Source organism: Panthera pardus, unplaced genomic scaffold, assembly GCF_024362965.1.
Source record: "Panthera pardus isolate Hobbes unplaced genomic scaffold, ASM2436296v1 HiC_scaffold_2, whole genome shotgun sequence".
Lineage (NCBI taxonomy): Eukaryota > Metazoa > Chordata > Mammalia > Carnivora > Felidae > Panthera > Panthera pardus.
Genome location: NW_026526765.1, coordinates 134,627,871 through 134,649,023, shown reverse-complemented (window position 1 = coordinate 134,649,023; position 21,153 = coordinate 134,627,871). Strand labels below are relative to the sequence as shown.

Sequence of the window (21,153 nt, the reverse complement as noted above, 5' to 3'; positions counted from 1 at the left end):
AAAAGGAAGGAAGGAACGAGGAAGGAAGGAAAAAGAAGGAAGGAAAGAAAAAGGAAAAGAAAGATTATTCTTTTGGTTTGGTTTTGGGGTTTTTTTAGTTGACCCTCCTAGTCACTGTCCCTGAAAGGCCTTGTCTTGTTTAAAAAAAAGAAAGAGGGGCGCCTGTGTAGCTCAGTCATTTAAGTGTTTGACTCTTGATTCTGCTCAGGTCGCTCAGGTCCCACAGCCCTGGGATCGCGCCTCGCATCTGGCTCTGTCCTGAGCATGGAGCCTCCTTAAGATCTCTGTCTCCTTCTGCCCCTCCCTGACTCATGTAGGTGTTTTCTCTTTCTCTCTAAGGAAAAAAAAAAAAAAAAAAAAAAAACGAAAAAACCTGATTTCTTTATTTTCATGCTTTAAATGAGACCTGTTACTTCCTCTCCCTTGCTGGTGAATTCAGCTTTAGGGCTGGTAACTTGAGAGCCACTGAGGGGCCTCAAGGAACCGTTCCATTCCCCTCCCACGCTCTGCTTACTCAGACACTGGCAGTCTCTGCTGTTGGGATTGTCCATAGTTTAGTCTGCCGCCACAGGACGTCAGAGGTAAGGGGTGCTTGCAGGAGTGATCTCGTCTGCATTAAGAATCAACTTGCTTGAGTTTTCCGTAGCATCTTCAAGTCAACAAAATTCTAAAACTGAAATCAGCCCATACAGCAGTGTCACTTTGTGTTTGAGACACTACAGGATGAATCCCATATCAGTCAACATGTATTAAGGACCACTATGAGCAGGGGCACCTCAGTGGCTCAGTTGGTTGAGTGTCTGACTTCAGCTCAGGTCACAAACTCATGGTTTGTGAGTTCGAGCCCCGCATCAGGCTCTGTGCTGACAGCTCAGAGCCTGGAGCCTGCTTCGGATTCTGTGTCTCCCTCTCTCTCTGCCCTTCCCCTGCTTATGCTCTGTCTCTCTCTGTCTCTCAAAAATAAATAAAATGTTTAAAAAAAATTTTTTTAAAAAGGACCACTATGAGCCAAATGCTGAGCTGAGTGCTGTGGAAAAAAACACACGAGTTCCCCATTTTTAAGGAATTTAGTAATTGGATAAATAAGACATTTGCCTAGAGCTGAGGTCCCCTTAGGGCTACATCCAGAGGGGCACATTTTTATGAGTGCTTCTTAGTGGGAAGGCTCTTTCTAAGTACACAGAGGTGCTGGATAGGACAGCAGTGGCTTGGTTCTTGTATAAAATCAGTAAATATGTAAATAAATGCTGAGTGGATTATTGAGGGTCCACACAGATTTATTCTCCCTACTTCAAGAGGGGCTCTCAAGTGGATTGCTGTCTGATGCCTTTGAAGAATCAATGTGTGTGTCTTGGGGAGGGGAATTAGGAGAGATATGCTCTAAAGCCCCTTAAGAGTTCCCAAATTCTCTGAGTCTGTGAATTAAACTGGATGCTAACATTAAACAAAATCCTCTATTTTAAACCAGAGCGGTGTTTTCCTATTAATATTTCAAAGCCTTCCCTTTACCTTTCATCACATAATGCAATTCATTTATGGACTGAATTCTTTTAATGTGCTTAAGTGCTTTTGAGTGCTTTGAGAATTGAAGAAGTGGAAAGTTGGGCTCCCGTCCTTGAATATTTATGTACTTAGGAAGAGAGAAATACTAACCACAGTATAAGAGTATCCACCATATGTAGGGATCGTCCATTGGATACCTTGTCAAATACCCTTGGTGTTGATGGTGACACTACAGCAGTGTTACTGGTATGGGCTGGCAACCTCAAATACTGTGAAAAGTGTCTTAAGCAAGCAACCACAAAACTTCAACTAACCGGTGACATTTCCTGCCTGTGCGGTCATCTGCAGGTGAAGACACCAAGTAGGTGGTGAATGGGGATTAAAATTAGCCGAACGATCATAGCGACGCTATCTTCGTATTTTCCCTTTCTGTTCAGCCACCGTGGCGTTCTCACATTCTCAGAAATCTGTCTTGTGAATCCTGTGCTTTGCAGACTGACACCAAAGAAGGTCTGCTCCATGGAAATTAAAACACCGTGTATGTGCCTTCCCGCCTTCCTTTCTCTCCTCTTGCTCGTATTGGAATTGGTGTCCCCAGTCCCTAACATTGAGGGAACTCAGCTCCTGTAGCCACCACACTCATTACCTCCATTGGTTTGTGGTTCAGCGTGCAAACCATCCTGACTTGCTTTTGCCTCTAGTCCTTCGTTTACCAAGGTCAGCCCTAAAAGCCTAGTGATCGTGATTATATACCAGCACTCACCTAGACTCTGTGGTCAGTATAAAAGGCAATAAGATCCTCACCCCGCCCTGGAGCTCTCACACTAAAGAGCTAATAAGGGGGCTAGATGGATGGACCAGTGACTGGGGGAGGGGGGTAGATGGCAGGGAGAAGAGTTAGAGAATAGGAGGGTGAGTGTGGACCCAGAGGCCTCCCAACTCAGAACCATTCTGATTCTGTGAACTTGGCCAAGTTGATAAGTGAGAGCCTCAGATTCCAGATCTGTAATCTGGGAGTAATAATTCCTACCCAGCCTGGGTGGCGGTGTAGATTAGACTGGAAATTGCTTAGAGAGGTCCTTGGTTAAAACATCGACAACCCAAAATGGGACCTATAGATATCTACAACATTGGGTGTTAAGGGAAATGCAGACAAAGGGGCGGGGGCTCCCAGCAGAAAGGCTCACAGCTGGCTGTGAGCCTGTGTGCTGTGCACGTGTGTGCAGGGGCCCTCCCAGCCTCCAGGTGATCTGTCACCTCAGCATGCTAGCTGGGCAGAGTTGGGCAGCGTGGGGCCCTCCTGCGCATGCCCGGCAGGCAGGACCTGGAGCTCCTGCCCTTGAGGCACCAGCTGAGAGGCTTCAGAATGGAGATCTGGAAAGTGCACAGCTGTCCACGCTGACTTCAGCCTGTTGTGGGGCTTGAACATCATTCCCCTCTCCAGAAAGCAAGGTTTTCTCATCGTTTTTCCTTCCACACGTCCCCCTTCCCCGGATGTCTAAGGTGAAACGTTTTTCTCTCTTCTCCAGCTCAGAGGCTGAGAATGGTTTGGAGGAGAAAAAGAAGATCTGCAGGTCGCCAACAGCCCAGTCCCCTACCCCGTCCTGCGAGGCTGAGTCCCCAGACCAGAAGAGAATCATTTCCTTGCGGTGAGTGTCCTCACGTTGACGCTTGGTTCTTTGGGGCCTTTGGGGAGGAGGGGTGGCTGGGAGGAGCTGATGTTTCTAGTTCAATGGCCGTTGTCACAAGTGAGGATCCACTGTAACCAGATAACCCCCTGAGAAAGAAGTGGGGTGGTTTTCCTCAGTCTCCACACGGATGCGTGCCTTCTTTTCTCATCCCTTTCTGGCAGCTTACTTTCTCCTTCCTGCCCCAGCCTACTGCAGAACACCTGCCCCTCTCTTCAAGGACTGATCTTGCTAAGTGATAAAGCCAGGATAGCCCATTGCCTGGCATAGGTTGATACAGCACCTGGAAAGGCTGGCCGGGGTGCTGGTGTGGCCCGCCCAGGTTGGAGTATCTGCTCTGCCTGTGCGTGTGCACACCTGTCTCGCTTTCCTGGCAGCCACGAAAAAGCAGAGGGGGAGCCCTGCCTGGGATCCCCGGACAGGGTGTGCATGTCCGTTTCTTGGGGCCGGTGCTGGTAGGTCCAGCGGCAGTTTGGTCGTGAGCCTAGAAGGGAACAGGCAGTTTTGAGATGAGGCGCGGTCCCTGTCACTCTCAGAGACTCTTTGTTACATGCTTTTTCTCACATGCAAGGAAGAAGTAGGAGCTCAGAGTTGTTTTTGTGCCCTCATCAGAGAATGATCATTTCAGTGGTCAGTTACGGTGCATGTAGCCAGGGGTCTGTACTGAGTGGTGGAGCGATTGTTCATGTCTCTGTTACTGGAACTGTCAGAACTGTACCTTCTGGGTCTTCGAGCCTCTGCTAAAGGATAATTAAATAACTCCTGCCTTTCCCTTCCTTCCTGGCTTACACAGCCCATTCCCTCTCTCCACATCCTTCCTTCACTCAAGACCAAGCCTAAGTCTTCTCTCTCCCCCACATTTTTCTTTCCTGCCCCTTCCACTTCTCTCTTCATCAGTTCTGCATGGCTGTTTGGACACATCTCACTTTCAGTGCTTCTCTCCATAGCTGTTTGCTGTCAGAGCACCTTGCCTCACTCAGCAAATGAGGCTCCAGCAAACGCACAAAGCATGCCGTTTCTTGTATCTTTCACCATTATTGACTGGCTCCAGCAGGCGCTTTAAAAACACTGTGGCTTTTTCTCTGCCTCCCCCAGGCTTTGGGTGAGAATAATACACTCATCATGAGGGCGTGTTTGTCAAACGGTGTGGGTGTGTCATCTGTGCAGTTGCAAAGAGCCCCACGCTTGATTTAATGCTCTGCCCTGTCTGGAAATTCCTAATACTTGAATAAGAGGCCCTACATTTTCATTCTGCACTCGACTTCCGGTCCTGCGCATAGTGACCTGTGAGATGAGAGAGTAACAGAGTAGACACAAAGATACCAATGCCATATAAATAAGCGCCCCTTCCACCCCTTCCCCAGAGACCAGTGCTGTGCACACAAGCCCCTTCTGCTTGCGCCTCTTGAATTTGTCAGGGGTACATCTGCCTTGCCTGTCAGAATTTGCTTACAGTCCTTCAAAAGGGCTGATCGTTGCCTTGATGATTCCATTAACATTTACTAGTGTGAATCAGTCGTGGTAATTAATTCGGATTAGTGGATGGTATACTAATAGGTAAATTGCCATTTGTAAAAATAATTTTATTTTTGACTACAAATGTTTACTCATAATTTCAAAAAAAAAAAAAAAAAGTAATCCCTAGAATTCCAAAGTCATTTGTATCTGCGAATAGGTTCAGTGGCCAGTAGCTAAATCCAAATCTGACACCTGGAATCAATGAGAGGTATTTCACCTGTGGTTAGAGCATCATGGACCCAAACTGTTGTGGCTGGCAGCAGCTTGGAATATCATTTTGCCCATCTTTTCAGGGCTGAGAAACCCAGAGTCTGTAGTCTTAACTGCAGTCATTTCTGTCTCTCAGTCACACCCTTGTACCACCTGAATTACTCAAGATTCTTAACTCTGCTTTGAACCAAATACTCATTTTTTTTTAATTTTTTTTTTAACGTTTATTTATTTTTGAGACAGAGAGAGACAGAGCATGAATGGGGGAGGTTCAGAGAGAGGGGGAGACACAGAATCTGAAACAGGCTCCAGGCTCTGAGCCATCAGCACAGAGCCCGACGTGGGGCTGGAACTCACGGACCGTGAGATCATGACCTGAGCCAAAGTCGGACGCTCAACCGACTGAGCCACCCAGGTGCCCCGAACCAAATATTCATTTTAACTGAGCCTCTTTCTAAGGAATCATACTATAGGATCATGGATTTCATGTGCCATTTTTCCCCATAATGAAAAAAAAAATACATAATTGTATCATAAAAGTTGTTTGTATATACATCTCTGAAAACCATACATGCATTCCACTTGAGAATGATTCTGTTTGTCTGTCAGGTTGAAGATATGTGCAAATTCACACACCTACTCAAATGAAGAGCCAGGACTAGAATCACCTTAGAAACAAATACTGGAGCTCTGACCTCTGTCCTTAGTAGAACAAAGGAAAACTTGACTTTACAACGTGGTCTTCATTTTTATCCTGATTTCACTTCTACTGTTTTCCCACTCTGGGATGTTTTGTTTCTCTTTTCCTTATACCCAACTCCTGCTTATCCTCTGAGGCCCAGTGTATTAAACCTACGTTGTGCTGTCGATCTCCTCTTACCTCCTTTTGAACTTAGGGTCTCTATACCTCCTCCTAATAGCTGTGGTATGTATTATTATTGGGTGCTACATCTTGTACTGCCTTAGAAAAAAGATGTTGGATGCATTCACAGACTTCTTAAGGAAAAAGACCGTCTTGTGTCCCTCTGGGCCTTTAATACAATGCCCTACTCATTTAACCCATGTTAAATATTAATAGAATTCTGAAACGAAAATATTCTTTGATCGAATTATAGCTGCAGTTTTGTTTAATAATTTGCCTACAGTACTTTTACTGCTTAAAATCCTTTGAGATGGTATAATTACCTTCACAATTCAGTTTGTATTTCTCCCTTCTAGAAGTCTGCATTTCTGCAGATTGAGGTTGTGGCCCTGTGAAACCATCCCAGTCTCCCACACACTATGCTGTGTACATGTTCTTAGAGTATTAGGAGTGATCACTGGTGTCCAGAAAAACAAAACAAAACAAATGTCAGGTTTTCTTGTGAGATGGCATGCTAATCAAGATTTATTACAATAGGATTAATGAGTAGCAAAACAATTCATCTTACAGACTCCCTGGGTTCTCTTTGCTCAGGTCAAAATCCAGTTTTGATGGTGCCTCTTTAGCAAGTGATAAGAACGACTGTAAAACAGAAAGCAAAAATGAATCTAAGATGGACAGGAAGAAGTCTTCGTCTTCCAGCCAGGTAACTTGGGAATGCGGACTGCACTGATCAGAGGATGGGGGGACCCCTAGAGCCAAGGGAAAGGAAGGACCCAAATGTGTATCTTCCTGCCGTTCACGACTCTCGTAGGCAGATAGTAGAGAATCTGGAACACAGAACAGGATGCAGATCCTTCGGCCGACTATTAATCAGTTTCATATTTCCCCACTGACCTTCCGGTATATCCTGGGTGGCGGTGAGTTGCATACCGTGACCCCTAACTCTGACAAGTGCCCCAAGAGCAGGGACCTATGTGGTCATGTGCTGGTCTAAAAACCAGCCAAGATAATTAGCTCGCCTAATGATTAAGAGAGTTGTGATGTCCTTGCATCAAAATGAAAGAGTGTGATACAGCACCTGTGTGAATGGAAGGCAACCCAGCTTCCCACTGAAGAGGAAAACCTGTGGACCGTCATGATTCTCCTCCAGAAGCAGTTCAGTTCTGCTCTAAAACCCACCCCGATAGGTAACTAAGCCCAGTCCTGTGTCATGGAGTGTGGCATACTTACTGGGACCAGTAGTTTGAGGTTGTTTTTTAACGCTCCCCCCCGCTAAATACTCGAATATGTGTTTCCTAAGAAGGAGAACAAAAAACCCATTGGCACACACAAGAAATTTAACTGAATAGTAAATACACAAAAATATTACTCCTATAAAATCCATTTCAGAATTCCACAATCTTCCAGTAGTCAATGCCTGCATAAATGTTTTTTGCCCCCCCCCCCCCCCCAAACGAATCCAGTCAGGAGCCAAATAATGGATTTATCTGTCCCTTTTTTTTTTTTTAATTTTTTAATGTTTTTATTTATTTTTGAGACAGAGAGAGACAGAGCATGAGCAGGGGAGAGGAAGAGAGAGAGGGAGACACAGAATCTGAAGCAGGCTCCAGGCTCCAAGCTGTCAGCACAGAGCCTGACGTGGGGCTCGAACTCACGGACCGTGAGATTGTGACCTGAGCCCAACTGACCGAGCCACCCAGGCGCCCCTATCTGTCCCTTTTAATGTACATCATTTCCACTGCCTTTTTTTTTTTTTTCTTCCGTTTATTACATTCACATTTGTGAAGACTTCATGTTCCAGGTTGTTTTTTGGATTTTTTGGCTCAGGTTATTTTTCTTAAACGCTTTCATTTTTGAGAGAGACAGATCACGAGCAAGGGAGGGGCAGAAAGAGAGGGAGACACAGAATCCGAAGGAGGCTCCAGGCTCTGAGCTGTCAGCACAGAGCCCAACAGAGGGCTCAAATCCAGAACCAGGAGATAATGACCTTAGCAGAAGTCAAACAAATAACCACCTGAGCCACCCAGGCGCCCCTTGGCCCAGGTTACTTTTAAATCAACTCATGCAACCAATGCTCACTGTAGCCATTAAAAAAGAAAAAAAGAATCTCAGGAAAGCCTCCTTGGAACACCTCTCTTTAATCCGGGTAACTTTCTGGATGCAAAATGTACTTTTAGGAAGCAGCATGAGATAACCTACTTTACATGAGGCGTTTATAAAATAGCTGACTTGCGGGGCTCCATCGATCGCCTCTAGGACCTTTCTAAAGCTCTTCCTTATGGCGATCTTGGGCCAATTCTGCGTGGTTTGGCATGAAGGGCCTGCTTGTACTGTCTCTCTGTTCTGCTCATAAGACTTTTTTTTTTTTTTTATCAAAAGCATCCTGTCAGAGAGCGCCTGAGTGGCTCAGTCAGTTAAGTGCCCGACTTGATTTCGGCTCAGGTCATGATCTCAGAATTTGTGAGTTCAAGCCCCGCGCTGGGCTCTGTACTGACAACATAGAGCCTGCTTGGGATTCTCTCTCTCCCTGTGTCTCTGCCCCTCCCCTGCTCATGCTCTCTCTCTCTCTCAAAATAAATAAATACACATTAAAAAAAAAAAAAATCCTGTCAGCCAGAGGTCCTGTGGGAGGAGGACCAGTTCTGCCTCTTAGCTGAGTGGTGCCATTTAAATGACTCAGTTTCCCTGAGGCACACTGTCCAGATGAATGGAATGGGGACACCAATTCCCTGGGTTATTTTGGGGATGCTATTTGGGAAGGCATGTGACCAAATGTAAATGGCTGGCTGTACATTGTTGTCGCAGTTGTGGAAACACATGCCTTGAACATGAAGCGATGTGCCATCTTTCAGACTCTTGGGGCTGCCACCGCCCTGGAGAGTTAAGCTTATTTTTACAAAGTCCTAATTTGGCTTGATGGTCGTGTCGCCCTGACACTGGCTAAGGATATGCCCTCACGACAGAAAGAGTGATAGGGACAACACCAGGTAGTGGGTCTTTTGGATGTATTGTCCATTTAAGCTTTATGGCGGTCCTCTGAGACAGGTAGTATATGTGCCTTCTGGCACAGAGGAGGAAGCTGAGGCCCAGCAAAGCTAACTCACTAGGTCACAGTCACACACCAAAGGGGACATGTAGCCAAGACTTGAGCTAGGTTTATCTGAGCTCTTAACCACTGCTGTCCTCCTAGAGTACTTGGATCTTTAGTGGCCTAGGATCTACTACCTTCCCTGGTGAGATCCCTTCGTGTCATTTATTAGGAACGTCCTTGGCCAGCCACCTTGGCACAAGGCTGCAGCATGATTTCACTTGTCTTTCCAACCAGCAAGTCACTATCTTGTTGGAAAATGAAACCTTTGTGCCCCGCCTTCTTTGAGGGGTTGTGTCGAAGACTGTACGATCAGAGACAAGGAGTTCCTAAAGATACTCTGTGAAGGGAGGGGAAATTTGTTATGTAATTTACATTGAAGTTAAAATTGGTGATGTTATGCCAAGAAATGCCAGCGGTGACGCCTGTGTTGTGTTCTCCTTGTAGTATAAGGCAAACATGCACTTCCACAAGCTGTTTCTTGATGTCCCAACTGAAGAACCATTGAGGCAGAGTAAGTTCTGACCTGTTTGACTGTTTTGAAAATACGCTAGTTGGCTGGGGGAGAGAAAGCGGGCTCCGTCTGGGAACAGAATCACCAAGGGGAACGTGGGTTCGAAAGTTATGATGTAACGGTGATAGCAGCTTCATTCAGCTTTCATCAAGCATCTTGAAAGACGAGAGAGTAGAATGGGAAACTGAATCCCTCCACATGACAGGGAACCCTCCAAGATGATTCCGGAATGATCTCCTCACCTTCTGTATTCACTGCTGCAGTGCACTCCATTTGGGCTGTCCTGAGATTTCAGATAGCAAGGCTGGAGGAAGAGAGGCCACTAGAAGAAGGCAGAAAGGAAACACAGATTCTCATGTGCAGACACGTGTCCGTCCCTGAGCTGTACTGGGCGTGATTATCACACCGGAGCATCTTATCCAGCACGCCAGTTAGGACCTACTCAGCTCCTCTTAGGTCCATTAAGACCAAGGTTCCATTCTAGCTTCCAGGATACAGATGTTGAGGCAGGATGCCTCTCATGATGGCCAAACATGTGGGTCACATGCGCTTCCCGCAGTGAGATCATCCACTTCAAAAGGAGTCATTAGTGACAGTCCCAGGGAAGGAGGGGCAGGACTGCCAACATTAGCACAGGCTGACGTACCTTCCTAAGTAGAGGACATCTTGAAACTCCATTCTTGAACTCTTATTTGCGGTGATAGCCTTGTCTTGCCATTTTCATTGTTGTACTCATGTGTGTAAGGCTTTGGATTAAAACACAAACCCTCTTCCCCATATCTTTATTCCACTAAAGATGACTGACAACGAAGTGACAGATCTTTTGAGTACGAGTGTATTGCCTCTGCCAGTCCTGAGTCCCCAACATACATACGCAATTTTTATTTTACCTGGAAACTCTAAATGCTCTTATACCTGTATGTATTTTCCCAGGTTTTACGTGTGCTCTACAGAAAGAGATATTATACCAGGGGAAGCTCTTCGTATCAGAAAACTGGATTTGTTTTCATTCCAAGGTGTTCGGAAAAGACACTAAGGTTAGTATAAGTTTTTTTTAAAACAAAGCTATGCACTTCATTATATATTGTGAATATCAGTCATTTTCAATGTAACAGTGTTTATAAATATTTGTATTGTTATCATACCCTTATATGTTTATTTCCTTTATCGTTGTTCCTAATATTACAGGTTCTAAATGCCATTAAATGACACTAAGTTCCCTTTTCCCCTAAAGACCACTCTCGATGTATTTCTCTATATACATATATCTCTCCCACAACCCTGTGCTAACTCCTTTTTACCCAGATGTCACCAGAGACCTCTTACAGCTATTCATTTGGAGAGTGTGCCATAATTTGTTTCAAAGGCATATATTACACCCAAGACCTTTTTTTAAATAAATAATGATTTTTGCACTGTGTACATATCAGTTACCAGTCAGAGACACGTAGAAAAACAAGCCTATCAATAAGCTAGTGATTAGAGCTCAGTTTGTAGCATCACCAGCACCACGTGAGCAGGAACTGAAACATTTATGGCCTGGTCTGGGAGAGTCAAACACCCACCATCCCCAGTGGACCACAACTGACAACTTGTCCTTCTCATAAAAAAGATGTAGGGGAGGACAGGCCCAAGACACGTGAGCTGTTAAGGAGGGTAGCTTGAAGGAACTGGCAGTTTTCCCAATGCGCTTCTAAGCAAAGACCTTGGGACTGTGTCATAAGAAGGAAAAAGATAATTCCATCCCACTGACATTCTTTCCCTTTGACCGGCGATGTCACGCCATTCAGGCCACCACAGCGAGGAGTCAGAGAAACACCTTCTTAGGGTCGTGTGACCTAATGAGTTTTGAACCATTCTGATTCATGATTGTAAATAAGCAGCTTTTATATCCATGAAGTCGCTGACTGAAAACCTTTTGTTGTGAGTGGTAGATAGGTTTTATTTAAATAGTCTCCCTAAAGCGCCTGTCAGGCTTTTAGACAATGACCACATCACAAATACAATGGAAATTCTCCATTTTGCTGGTGTTGGGTCAACAGACTAGCACACCACTCTTCAGGTCAGACGTGTTATTTTAATGTTGTTCCCAAATCATAAAGAGTCGTGTTTAGATACACATACTTTGGTAAACACTATTACCCGAATCAGTATCACACAAAGCACGATTAAGCAGTGCTCCCTGTATTTCTAGATTTCTCATTTATAAGAACTTGTTCATGGAGTAGGGAAGGGATTGGGTAGCAGTGACCTCCTGTTCAGCGTGATAGGCTAATTCTCAGGAATTCAGACAGAGCCAACATCTCTGATGAAAGCAGCACGTCCAGAGACATTCGTGAACAAAGACTTAGTCTTTGTTAAAGGATGGAAGGGATGGGGGAATTCTTGTTTGTTTTTTAAGTTTACTTATTTATTTTGAGAGGGAGAGAGTGCGCATGAGCAGGGGAGCAGGGGAGGGGCAGAAAGAGAATCCCAATCAGGCTCTGCACTGTCAGCACAGAGCCCAATGCAGCGCTCGAACTCACAAACCATGAATGAGTTCAAGTCCTGGCTACACGTCTCCCTTGGCGTGTGATTGTGACCTAGTGAGTTAGCCTCGCTAGGCCTCAGCTTCCTCCTCTGCACCAGAAGGCACATATACTACCTGCCTCAGAGGACCCCCATAAGGGCTTAAATGGACAATACATTCAATACTAGGGCCATTTCTGGGTAGTTTGGCATGAAAGGCCTGCTTGTACTGTCTCTCTGTTCTGCTCCTAAGACTTTTTTTTTTTTTTTTTTTTTTTTTTTTTTATATCAAAAGCATCCTGTCAGGGGCACCTAGGTGGCTCAGTCAGTTAAGTGTCTGACTCTTGATTTTGGCTTAGGTCATGATCCCACAGTTCGTGAGTTCAAACCCCGCGCTGGGCTCTGTGCTGACAACATAGAGCCTGCTTGGGATTCTCTCTCTCCCTCTCTCTCTGCCCCTCCCCTGCTCACATACTCTCTCTCTCTCAAAATAAATAAATACACATTTTAAAAAAAAATCGTGTCAGGCAGAGGTCCTGTGGGAGGAGGACCAGTTCTGCCTCTTAGCTGAGTGGTGCCATTTAAATGACTCAGTTTCCCTGAGGCACACTGTCCAGACGAATGGAATGGGGACAGCAGTTCCCCGGGTTATTTTGGGGATGCTATTTGGGAAGGCATGTGACCAAATGTAAATGGCTGGCTGTACATTGTTGTTGTCACAGCTGTGGAAACACATGCCTTGAACATGAAGCGATGTGCCATCTTTCAGACTCTTGGGGCTGCCACCGCCCTAGAGAGTTAAGCTTATTTTTACGAAGTCCTAATTTGGCTGGATGGTCGTGTCGCCCTGATACTGGCTAAGGATATGCCCTCACGACAAAAAGAGTGATAGGGACAACACCAGGTAGTGGGTCTTTTGGATGTGCTACAGCTACTCTAAGAGACAAGAGACTGGAAATTACCAGGAGGTGGGAAATATGAACCATGAGAGTGATTTGTACGTTTCTTCCCCTCTGAGGATGGTGTCAGGGAGATTGGGTCCTCAGATCTGGGGCAGACTTTCCTTACTGGGTCCAACACCTTCCAATATGAACTAAAGTCAACCAAACAGTGCACTCTAGGAAGAGACATTTTCTAGGCACCCTCCCCTGGAAAAATATTAATAAATGTAATCAGGACCTTTTGATCATTCTGGCAGTATTTTCAGATGCTGGTAACATTAAATGCACGTATAAGATTCCATCTAGGCCCAAACGGAAAAGTGATTGATGCTTTATTTCTCAAATGTGATCTGGCTGTCATTTTATACTTAAGAAACTGTTGGTTGAAAACTCCTTGTTAAAGGTGTTCCATGCCCTAGGTTATGAAGATACCCAAATTTATAGCCCCTAGTTTCTGTGTGTTTGTGTCACTGCTCAGAAACAAAATTAGATTCACTTTTATATCCTCATCCATCTTGGTATCCCAACTTAAAACTTAGGAGTCATCTCATTCTTCAGAATTTTAGAGGGTAGAGTTCTTTAACAAAATACTTTTTAGCAAATGTCTCATTAAGATTAGCCCCTCGGGGTCCCCCGGGTGGCTCAGTCAGTTAAGCATCCAACTCTTGATTTGGGCTCAGGTCATCATCTCACAATTTGTGAGCTTGAGCCCCGCATTGGGCTCTGCGCTGTGTGGAGCCTGCTTGGGATTCTCTCTGCCTCTCTCTCTTTCTCTCTCTGTTTCTCTCTCTCAAAATAAATAAATAAACTTAAAAAAGATTAGCCTCTCCTTCTTCCATAGTCTTCCTATCTGGAACTTTGAGGAATAGAACATTTCCATCTCATAAGCCTAAATATGGGAATGTAAGTATTCAGAATTAAAAGCTCTTTTTTCTTTCTTCAAGTTGGCAGTACTAACCTAAGGCCCTCCTCTCCCCCCACTGACCTTGTTCTCTTTTAGAATATGCAAAGCATTTTTACAAAATGTACGTGTGAGTGTGTGTACCCATGGAGGGAGTCAGGTCATTTTGCCATGGATGTGTGTTACTCTGTTTTCCAGGATCAAAGGGATATTATCCATTTCTCTGTGAATCCAAAGTGGGTTGGAGGGATATAACATAAAAGTATCAGGAATATCTGGTCTTTATAGTATCTGGTCCATGCATGTAGTACATTGTATGAAAAACAACGCACATCTTGGAACAGATTGGTTCATCTTTGTAACCTGTTACATTTATGACCTTGGGCAAGTCACATTCCTCTTGAAACACATTTCCTTATGTCTTAGAATATCTCCTTCCTGGGGTCCCTGGGTAGCTCAGTTGATTACGCATCTGACTCTTGATTTCAGCTCAGGTCATGATCTCACAGTTGGTGAGTTCGAGCCCCACATCGGACTCGCTGCTTCAGATGCTCTGTCCCCCTCTCTGTCCCTCCCCTGCTTGCTCTCTCGCTCTCTTTCAAAAATAAAAATAAACCTAAAAACATTTTTTTAAAAAGATTAACTCCTTCCCAGGACTGTCATAATTAGATGACATTCTCATTTGGTGACTAGGAAGGAATAAATGATAGCTGCTTCATTTGTCATTGTTTTAATTCTCTATTCTTTGCACCAGAAAAGAAGTTAGAGTTCTTTTATTTTACCCAATCTTTTTTTAGGAGACAAATAAGGAAATTACTGACTTTTTTTTTTTTTTAATATGGACCACTTCATGAATTTGCACATCATCCATGTGCAGGGGCCATGCTAATCTTCTCTGTATCGTTGTAATTTTAGTCTATGCACAGGGTTCCTAAGCGAGTACAATGAGTGACTTTCTTAATGAAGGCTAGGCATTTTCCATATATTACCTCATTTAATCAACAGAAAATCCTGGGGAAAGGTAAGATTATCTCCATTTTACACATCAGGAGACTGAGGCTTAGAAAGGGTAGCTTTTAAGGTTGAGTAGGTCACATAGCGTGGACCTTAAAAGTAAAACAGCCAGTTGTTTTATCAGCAAAATGGGTTTATTCAGGAATAGCACTTTGAGACATGCAGGCTATGGCAAATCATAGGCAAGTCTGGAGATCAAAGGAGGGAAAGTTAAATTACAGAGAAAAGGAGGAAGTTGGGAAGGGTTGCTCTGAACACAAGCCCATTGGAGGGAAGTGAGAATTCAGGGCTTCTCACAGGATCAGATGTATTTTCTTATTGGCTGAGCTTGTTGTTGGGCAAGGAGAAATTCTTCCTGCTGGTGTGAGTAGTAAAGGGGGGGCTTCCTGTTGGAGTCTGCAACTGAGGGCCAGAGGTGGGGGCACAAGAGCTCCCCTTTCTGGCCTCCAGGTTCGTTTAAAACAAGGTTTTCTTTTTTCAGAACTGAGCTGAGAATTCACGTCCCAGACTTTGTGTCTACCCGTGCTATTCAGTGTTTTGCCTACCCGCATGTGCCTCAGGATGTAGGAGAGCGGTGTATGCGGAGATTAACCCCAAGTGGATGTCCACATAACTGCTTTAGAGCCTTGGGCCTGTCTTTAACATGACTGTGCTTCTTTGCATTCATTCCCTTGTTTCAAGATGAAGGTTTCCCACCAAGCCCTGAAGTAGAATTGATGATGTCCATTTGCCCTCTGGCTGTGTAAACAGAACTTTGAGGAGACTGGTTTTTCTTCTTGGAGGCTGGAGAGCTTACTGCTGGTTTTGATTTCTTAGTTAAACTTTAAAAAATTTTTCCCTTGAATATGACGATTTGAAGTCCTGTCCTATGAAGCCTGAACCCGTATTAACTCACTGACCCTGTTTCAGATCTCTATTCCGGCTTTCTCCGTCACCCTAATAAAGAAAACCAAAACTGCCCTTCTGGTGCCAAATGCCCTGATTATAGCGACAGTCACAGACCGGGTGAGTACGCCTCAGAGCAAGGTGCCTTTCCTTTGTCCTATTTCTGTAGTGTTGTTTCCCCTCACAAGGAACTTTATTCTCATACACTTGTTGACAATTTTGAATTTTCTGCTGACTTCATTAGACTTGCTTGATCAAGGTCAAAAAAAAAAAAAAAAAATTCTTTCCCAGCTTCCCTTTCCCTAATATCTCTTAGAACAGGCTAAACTGATATAGTCACTTTCTCCAATATTTAATATTTGAAACAGCCACTACCACCCCACTGTTGATGGGGTGAGGCAGGGTGATATTGAAGAGCCCCCCCACACTCTCCCTTGGTATTTCTCCAGAACCATCCCAAATACATAAACTTGGTTCTTGCTGTACACATGTGGCTTCAGGACCAGTTCCTAGGCCCACTTTGCTTCCAGGTTGCTTTAAGTCTTGTGTTCTTCTGTATAGAAATTCTAGAGCTGCTCGGTACTGCTGGGCTGCCCCAAACGTGTGCAACCAGAAATACCTACATGTAGAGTGGTGTTGATTTCACCTTGGCCAGATAGAGGGAGTAGAATTCTATGGTTACTCATTTGTCACTGGAAGTTACTGTTTTAATGTTTATTTTTCAGAGACACAGAGTATGAGCAGGGGAGGGGCAGAGAGAGAGGGAGACACAGAATCCGAAGCAGGCTCCAGGCTCCGAACTGTCAGCACAAAGCCTGACGCAGGGCTCGAACCCACGAACTATGAGACCATGACCTGAGCCCAAGTCGGACGCTTAACTGACTGGGCCACCCAGGCACCCCTTGAAATTAATTGTTTTAATATTTTACTGAATATTTCTATGAAAGCATAAAAGCTACATTCCATTTCCAACAAAACTGGATAAATTGAAGAGGGAAGCAGAGTGAAGGAAAGATATAAGAGGCTATTCTGACGTGGTAGGAAATATATTAATATTTTGGAAAAAAAATGTTAACATTAATGGCTAATAAGCATGTACTTCTTGCCACGCATATGCTAAACACTTTCCTTCTGTTTTCCCATTTGTTCCACACTGCTACCTATTAGGGGTAGGTGTCAAGAAAACTGAAGTCAAGTGGCACCTGGGTGGCTCAGTCAGTTGGGCATCCAACTCTTGATTTCAGCTCAGGTCATGATCCCAGGGTCACGGGATGGAGACCTGCCTCAGGCTCTGCACTGACCACATGAACTCTGCTTGGAATTCCCTCTTTCCCTATCCCTCTGCCCCTTCCCTGCCAAAATAAAAAATTTTTTTTAAATTTTTTTAATTAAAAAAAGAAAACTGAAGCCAAGAGTGGTGGGGCTGTTAGCCCAATGTCACCTACTTCCTGAGTGTCAGAGCCAGACTCTGCAAGTAGGTCTAATGCAGAACCCATAGTATTAACTACTTTGGAATACATGCTTGCTTGGAAAGCATATGGAGGGGCGCCTGGGTGGCTCAGTCGGTTAAGCGTCCGACTTCGGCTTAGGTCATGATTTCGCAGTTTGTGAGTTCAAGCCCCACATCGGACTCTGTGCTGACAGCCCTAAGCCCGGAGCCTGCTTTGGATTCTTTGTCTCCCCCATCCCTGCCCCTCCCTGCTCATGATCTGTGTCTCTCTGTCTCTCAATAATAAGTAAACATTAAAAAAAGAAATAAAAAAAAAAAAAAGCATATCGAGTGCTCTCCTTGATGAGTGAAAGGGATAATCACAGACTTCTGAAAAGGGGATGTGAAAAGATTTTGTGGCTCTACTAGGTGGAGAAAGAGGGAGTTTTAGTATTTTCTTCAATGTACCGCTGAGTAAAATTACTTTTCCTTATGTCATTTGTCTCCAAATTACTTGTCTAATCTGATTTCACTTCTTTCCCATCGCTTGTGTGTAAGCATCCACTAGAAAAATGTCCATATTTGTACAAGGAAGAATCTGGAAGTGGCTTGAAAAAGAAGAAGCCTGTGAGAGCCTCTGGGAAATTTTTAGTGGAAATCTAGGTCAGAACAGAGAAAGCAGACCCTTGGGAATTGTTAAATACCTTAAAAGAAAAGGGGTAGGCAGTGGGGAACAAGTTTTAAAGAGGATCTGGCAAATATCACTAGCCTTTTTTTTTTTTTTTCTTAGTACCCAGGTCTTGCCTGCCTGTTGGGGACATCAGTGTCAGGGTATTGGAGCCTTCATATCATTTAGCATTTCTTTATTACTTAAAGGGGGCTTGAAGGTTTTGTTGCTGTTGTGGGGGAGTAGATTTTGTTTATTCCAGGAACAGAATAAAAACTGATAGAGGTGAATGAGATTGTAGACCAGAGGAAAAGAGAAGAAAACATGTATACAGATAAAGTTCTGCACTCTGAACTCTGACTTCTGGTCAGGCAGTATCTGTTCCGTAATCACTCTGTTTTGTTTTGCAGTACATATTTGTCTCCTTACTCTCCAGAGATTCCACTTACAAACTACTAAAATCTGTGTGTGGACACTTAGAAGTGAGTACAACATCCCCGAGCCTCACCTGCTGTCTCTCTCCTGGATTTCCCGTGGTTTTGTAGTTGATCTGGTTTTCCTTTTTGTTTCACTAATTTCAGAATACAAGTGTTGGGAACAGTCCCAACCCGTCTTCTCTTGAGAACAGTTTCCGGGCAGACCGCCCTTCATCTCTGCCTCTGGTGAGTTGCCTACATAACTAGCTCAGTGCGAAAGAAAGGGGATGATGTGTCCCACAGTTACACTTCTCCTGACACCATGACCAGGGGACCTTAATATCTGAGGTAAAATTGAAGACACAGGGTGTTTCTGTCCTCAATAACAGTGGGGGGCCATAGAAGGCCATCAACTTTTTCCAAGTAATCAAAGAGCTGTCCTACCAAAGAAAAGAAGCAGTATAGGGGCCCCTGCGGTGGCTCACTCGGTTAAGCATCCAACTTGGGCTCAGGTCATGATCTCACGGTTTGTGAGTTCGAGCCCCACGGGGAGCTCTGTGCTGACAGCTCAGAGCCTGGAGCCTCCTTCGGATTCTGTGTCTCCCTTCTCTCTCTCTCTCTCTCTCTCTCTCTGTCCCTCCCACACTTGTGCTCTGTCTCTCTCTCTCTGTCAAAAATAAAGTATAAAAAAAATTTTTTTAAAGACACAGGACAGTGGCTGTCTGGGCAAGTGGGTGGTCCGTGGAGGTGATCCTAAAATCTTGCTCCGTTTGCTTGTCAGTGTTGTTTTAGAGGGATTCACCAATAGGTGGGGGAGGGGCATGGTCCATCCCCACAAATCACTGATTGTCTTCTCTGTTCAAGGCACTGTGCTAGTGTAAGGCTATAAGGACACCAAGAAAACCCAAAACTAGTTCTTGCCTTCCAAGACTTTCTAGCTTAGTAGAAAAGATGAGGAACATCCAGAAATAATTATAAAAGAAGCACTCTATAGTGACCAAGAGATTTTTTGATTCCTTCAGATTCCGTTGACAGTACAGTAAATCTCCAGTGGAAAGTAGCTCTCCCCCATTTGTACACGTTTTCTACCTATGGTGGCATCATGTTGGCTCAAGCAAGTTCTAGCCGTATTTATTCAAGTCATTATTCCCAAACAAATCACTGTTACATGTTGAAATACCTTTGGTGTAATGGTATGAGCCCATGGTTTTAACATCTACAAATCTTTTTTTTAAGAGCTGTGAAAAAGTCCAGGGATTGCAAACCTGTCCACATAAAAAGTTGTATAACAATGTTCACAGCTGCTTTGTTCATAATAGCCAAAAAATAGAAACAATCCTGATGTCCATCATCTTCTGAATGCATAAGTCAAATGTCATATGTCCATACAAGAGAATATTATTTGACCCTGAAAAGGAAGGAGAACTATAGATACGACATGGAGGAACTTCGAAAACATGATGCTAAGTCAAAGAAGCCAGACACAAAAGGCCACATACTAGATGGTTCCATTTACATGACAAATTGATAGGGAGAGAAAGTGGATTAGTGGTTGCCAAGGGATGGGGGAAGACAGAGAAATTAGGGTGACTGCTAATAGGTAAAGGGTTTCACTTTGGGGGTGATGGAAATGTTCTGAAATAAGACAGAGGTGATGGCGGCATGACATTGTGATTGTGCTAAACACCACTAAATTGTATGCTTTCAATGATGTCTTTTATATTACATGAATTGTATCTCAGTTTAAAAAAAAAAAAACACCTTGAAAGAAAGTAGGGGAGAGCAAGACAAAAGAAAATGAAACACAATATGATTTGGAACCAACAAAGTTGGTTTCAAATCTGGGCTCCACCCAGCTGAGTTATGCCATCAGACAAGCTCTTGAACTGCTGTGGCTCAGTTTCTTCATCCAGTAAAATGCCAACCTCACGATGTGGCTGTGCAGATCGAGTGCAGTCGTCTATGCAAGGAGCTGAGCCTACTGTCTGATAGATGATAGGCATTCAATTACTAATTGTTACACCCAAGAGACTTGAATTTTTCAACTTTCTGTCTCCTAGAAATTCGTGCCTGAAATGGAAATGAGTTATTGAAACGATCAAAAGATAGCTAGTATCAGCTGAAAGCGTGGTCATTTGCTTACCAGATAAGTCTCTTCGTTTGGCAGCGACCTAAATCATGAAAAGCTCAGCCTAACAGGACCTTCCCCAGGACATTTTAGTGACACCTGTTGTGACTCCGGTTCTGAAGCACTTGTGAGGGAAAATGAAATACAAACTAAAACATCCCTGCTTTTTCCCTACTCCTTACCCCTCCATCATTCCTCTGGAATTCAACAGTAATAGCACTGACTGGGTTTTAAGGGAGTCAGAGAGGGAAGAAAAATAGCCAAACCTTTCCTTTCAGTGTGTAACTTGTTAAAGCCCTTTTCCATTTTGTTTTCCATACCTTTTTTAAACTGTGTTTTAACGAGTACCTTTGCATTTAACACATGTATTTTAGAAAACTTGACATCTTATTTTTTCTCGTATATATGTCCATGTCAATCACTTTTTCTCATTACAACATGCTAAAGAGACTTCTCCAGTTTTATCCTGGAAGCTTTTCAATCATTAGTTCAGCTCTTTTTTTTTTTTCCCCCTAGACATTTGTTGTTTGAAACAAGTTGGCCACTGTTGACAGGATTCTAACTCCCCAGAAAAAATGTGTTTCAGTAACCAGATCCTCTGCCCTATTGGGGGAAATCCCAGTGGTATGGGGTAATCTTCCCTTCTTTTCAGTATTTTATAGGTTAGGCCTAAGTGGAAAGGCTTGGGGGTTCCAGAGGCCTATCTATGTAATGAGGGGAATTGGATTTTGTACACTGCCTTGTTTCCCTTCAGGATTTCAACGATGAATTCTCAGATCTGGATGGAGTAGTTCGACAAAGAAGGCAAGACATGGAAGGATACAGCAGTTCTGGTTCCCAGACTCCTGAATCCGAGAACTCTCGAGGTCCGAGAAATT

General features: G+C 44.0%; 1 protein-coding gene and 1 non-coding gene across 4 annotated transcripts in view; one reads left to right on the top strand and one right to left on the bottom strand.

Moving 5' to 3' along the window:
* Positions 1-21,153, top strand: part of GRAMD2B (GRAM domain containing 2B) — a 139,257-nt gene that overhangs the window by 108,132 nt on the left and 9,972 nt on the right. For all 3 annotated transcript variants that reach the window (XM_053907526.1, XM_053907527.1, XM_053907528.1), the window contains exons 2-9: positions 3,033-3,152; positions 6,376-6,487; positions 9,320-9,386; positions 10,320-10,423; positions 15,660-15,755; positions 18,142-18,213; positions 18,313-18,393; positions 21,030-21,141. In XM_053907526.1, the coding sequence (XP_053763501.1) occupies positions 3,033-3,152; positions 6,376-6,487; positions 9,320-9,386; positions 10,320-10,423; positions 15,660-15,755; positions 18,142-18,213; positions 18,313-18,393; positions 21,030-21,141 (764 nt within the window). The remainder of the gene's footprint in view (positions 1-3,032; positions 3,153-6,375; positions 6,488-9,319; positions 9,387-10,319; positions 10,424-15,659; positions 15,756-18,141; positions 18,214-18,312; positions 18,394-21,029; positions 21,142-21,153) is intronic.
* LOC128778409 (U6 spliceosomal RNA) lies at positions 14,569-14,673 on the bottom strand. The gene has a single exon (XR_008424000.1). It is a non-coding gene; the product is annotated as a U6 spliceosomal RNA (small nuclear RNA).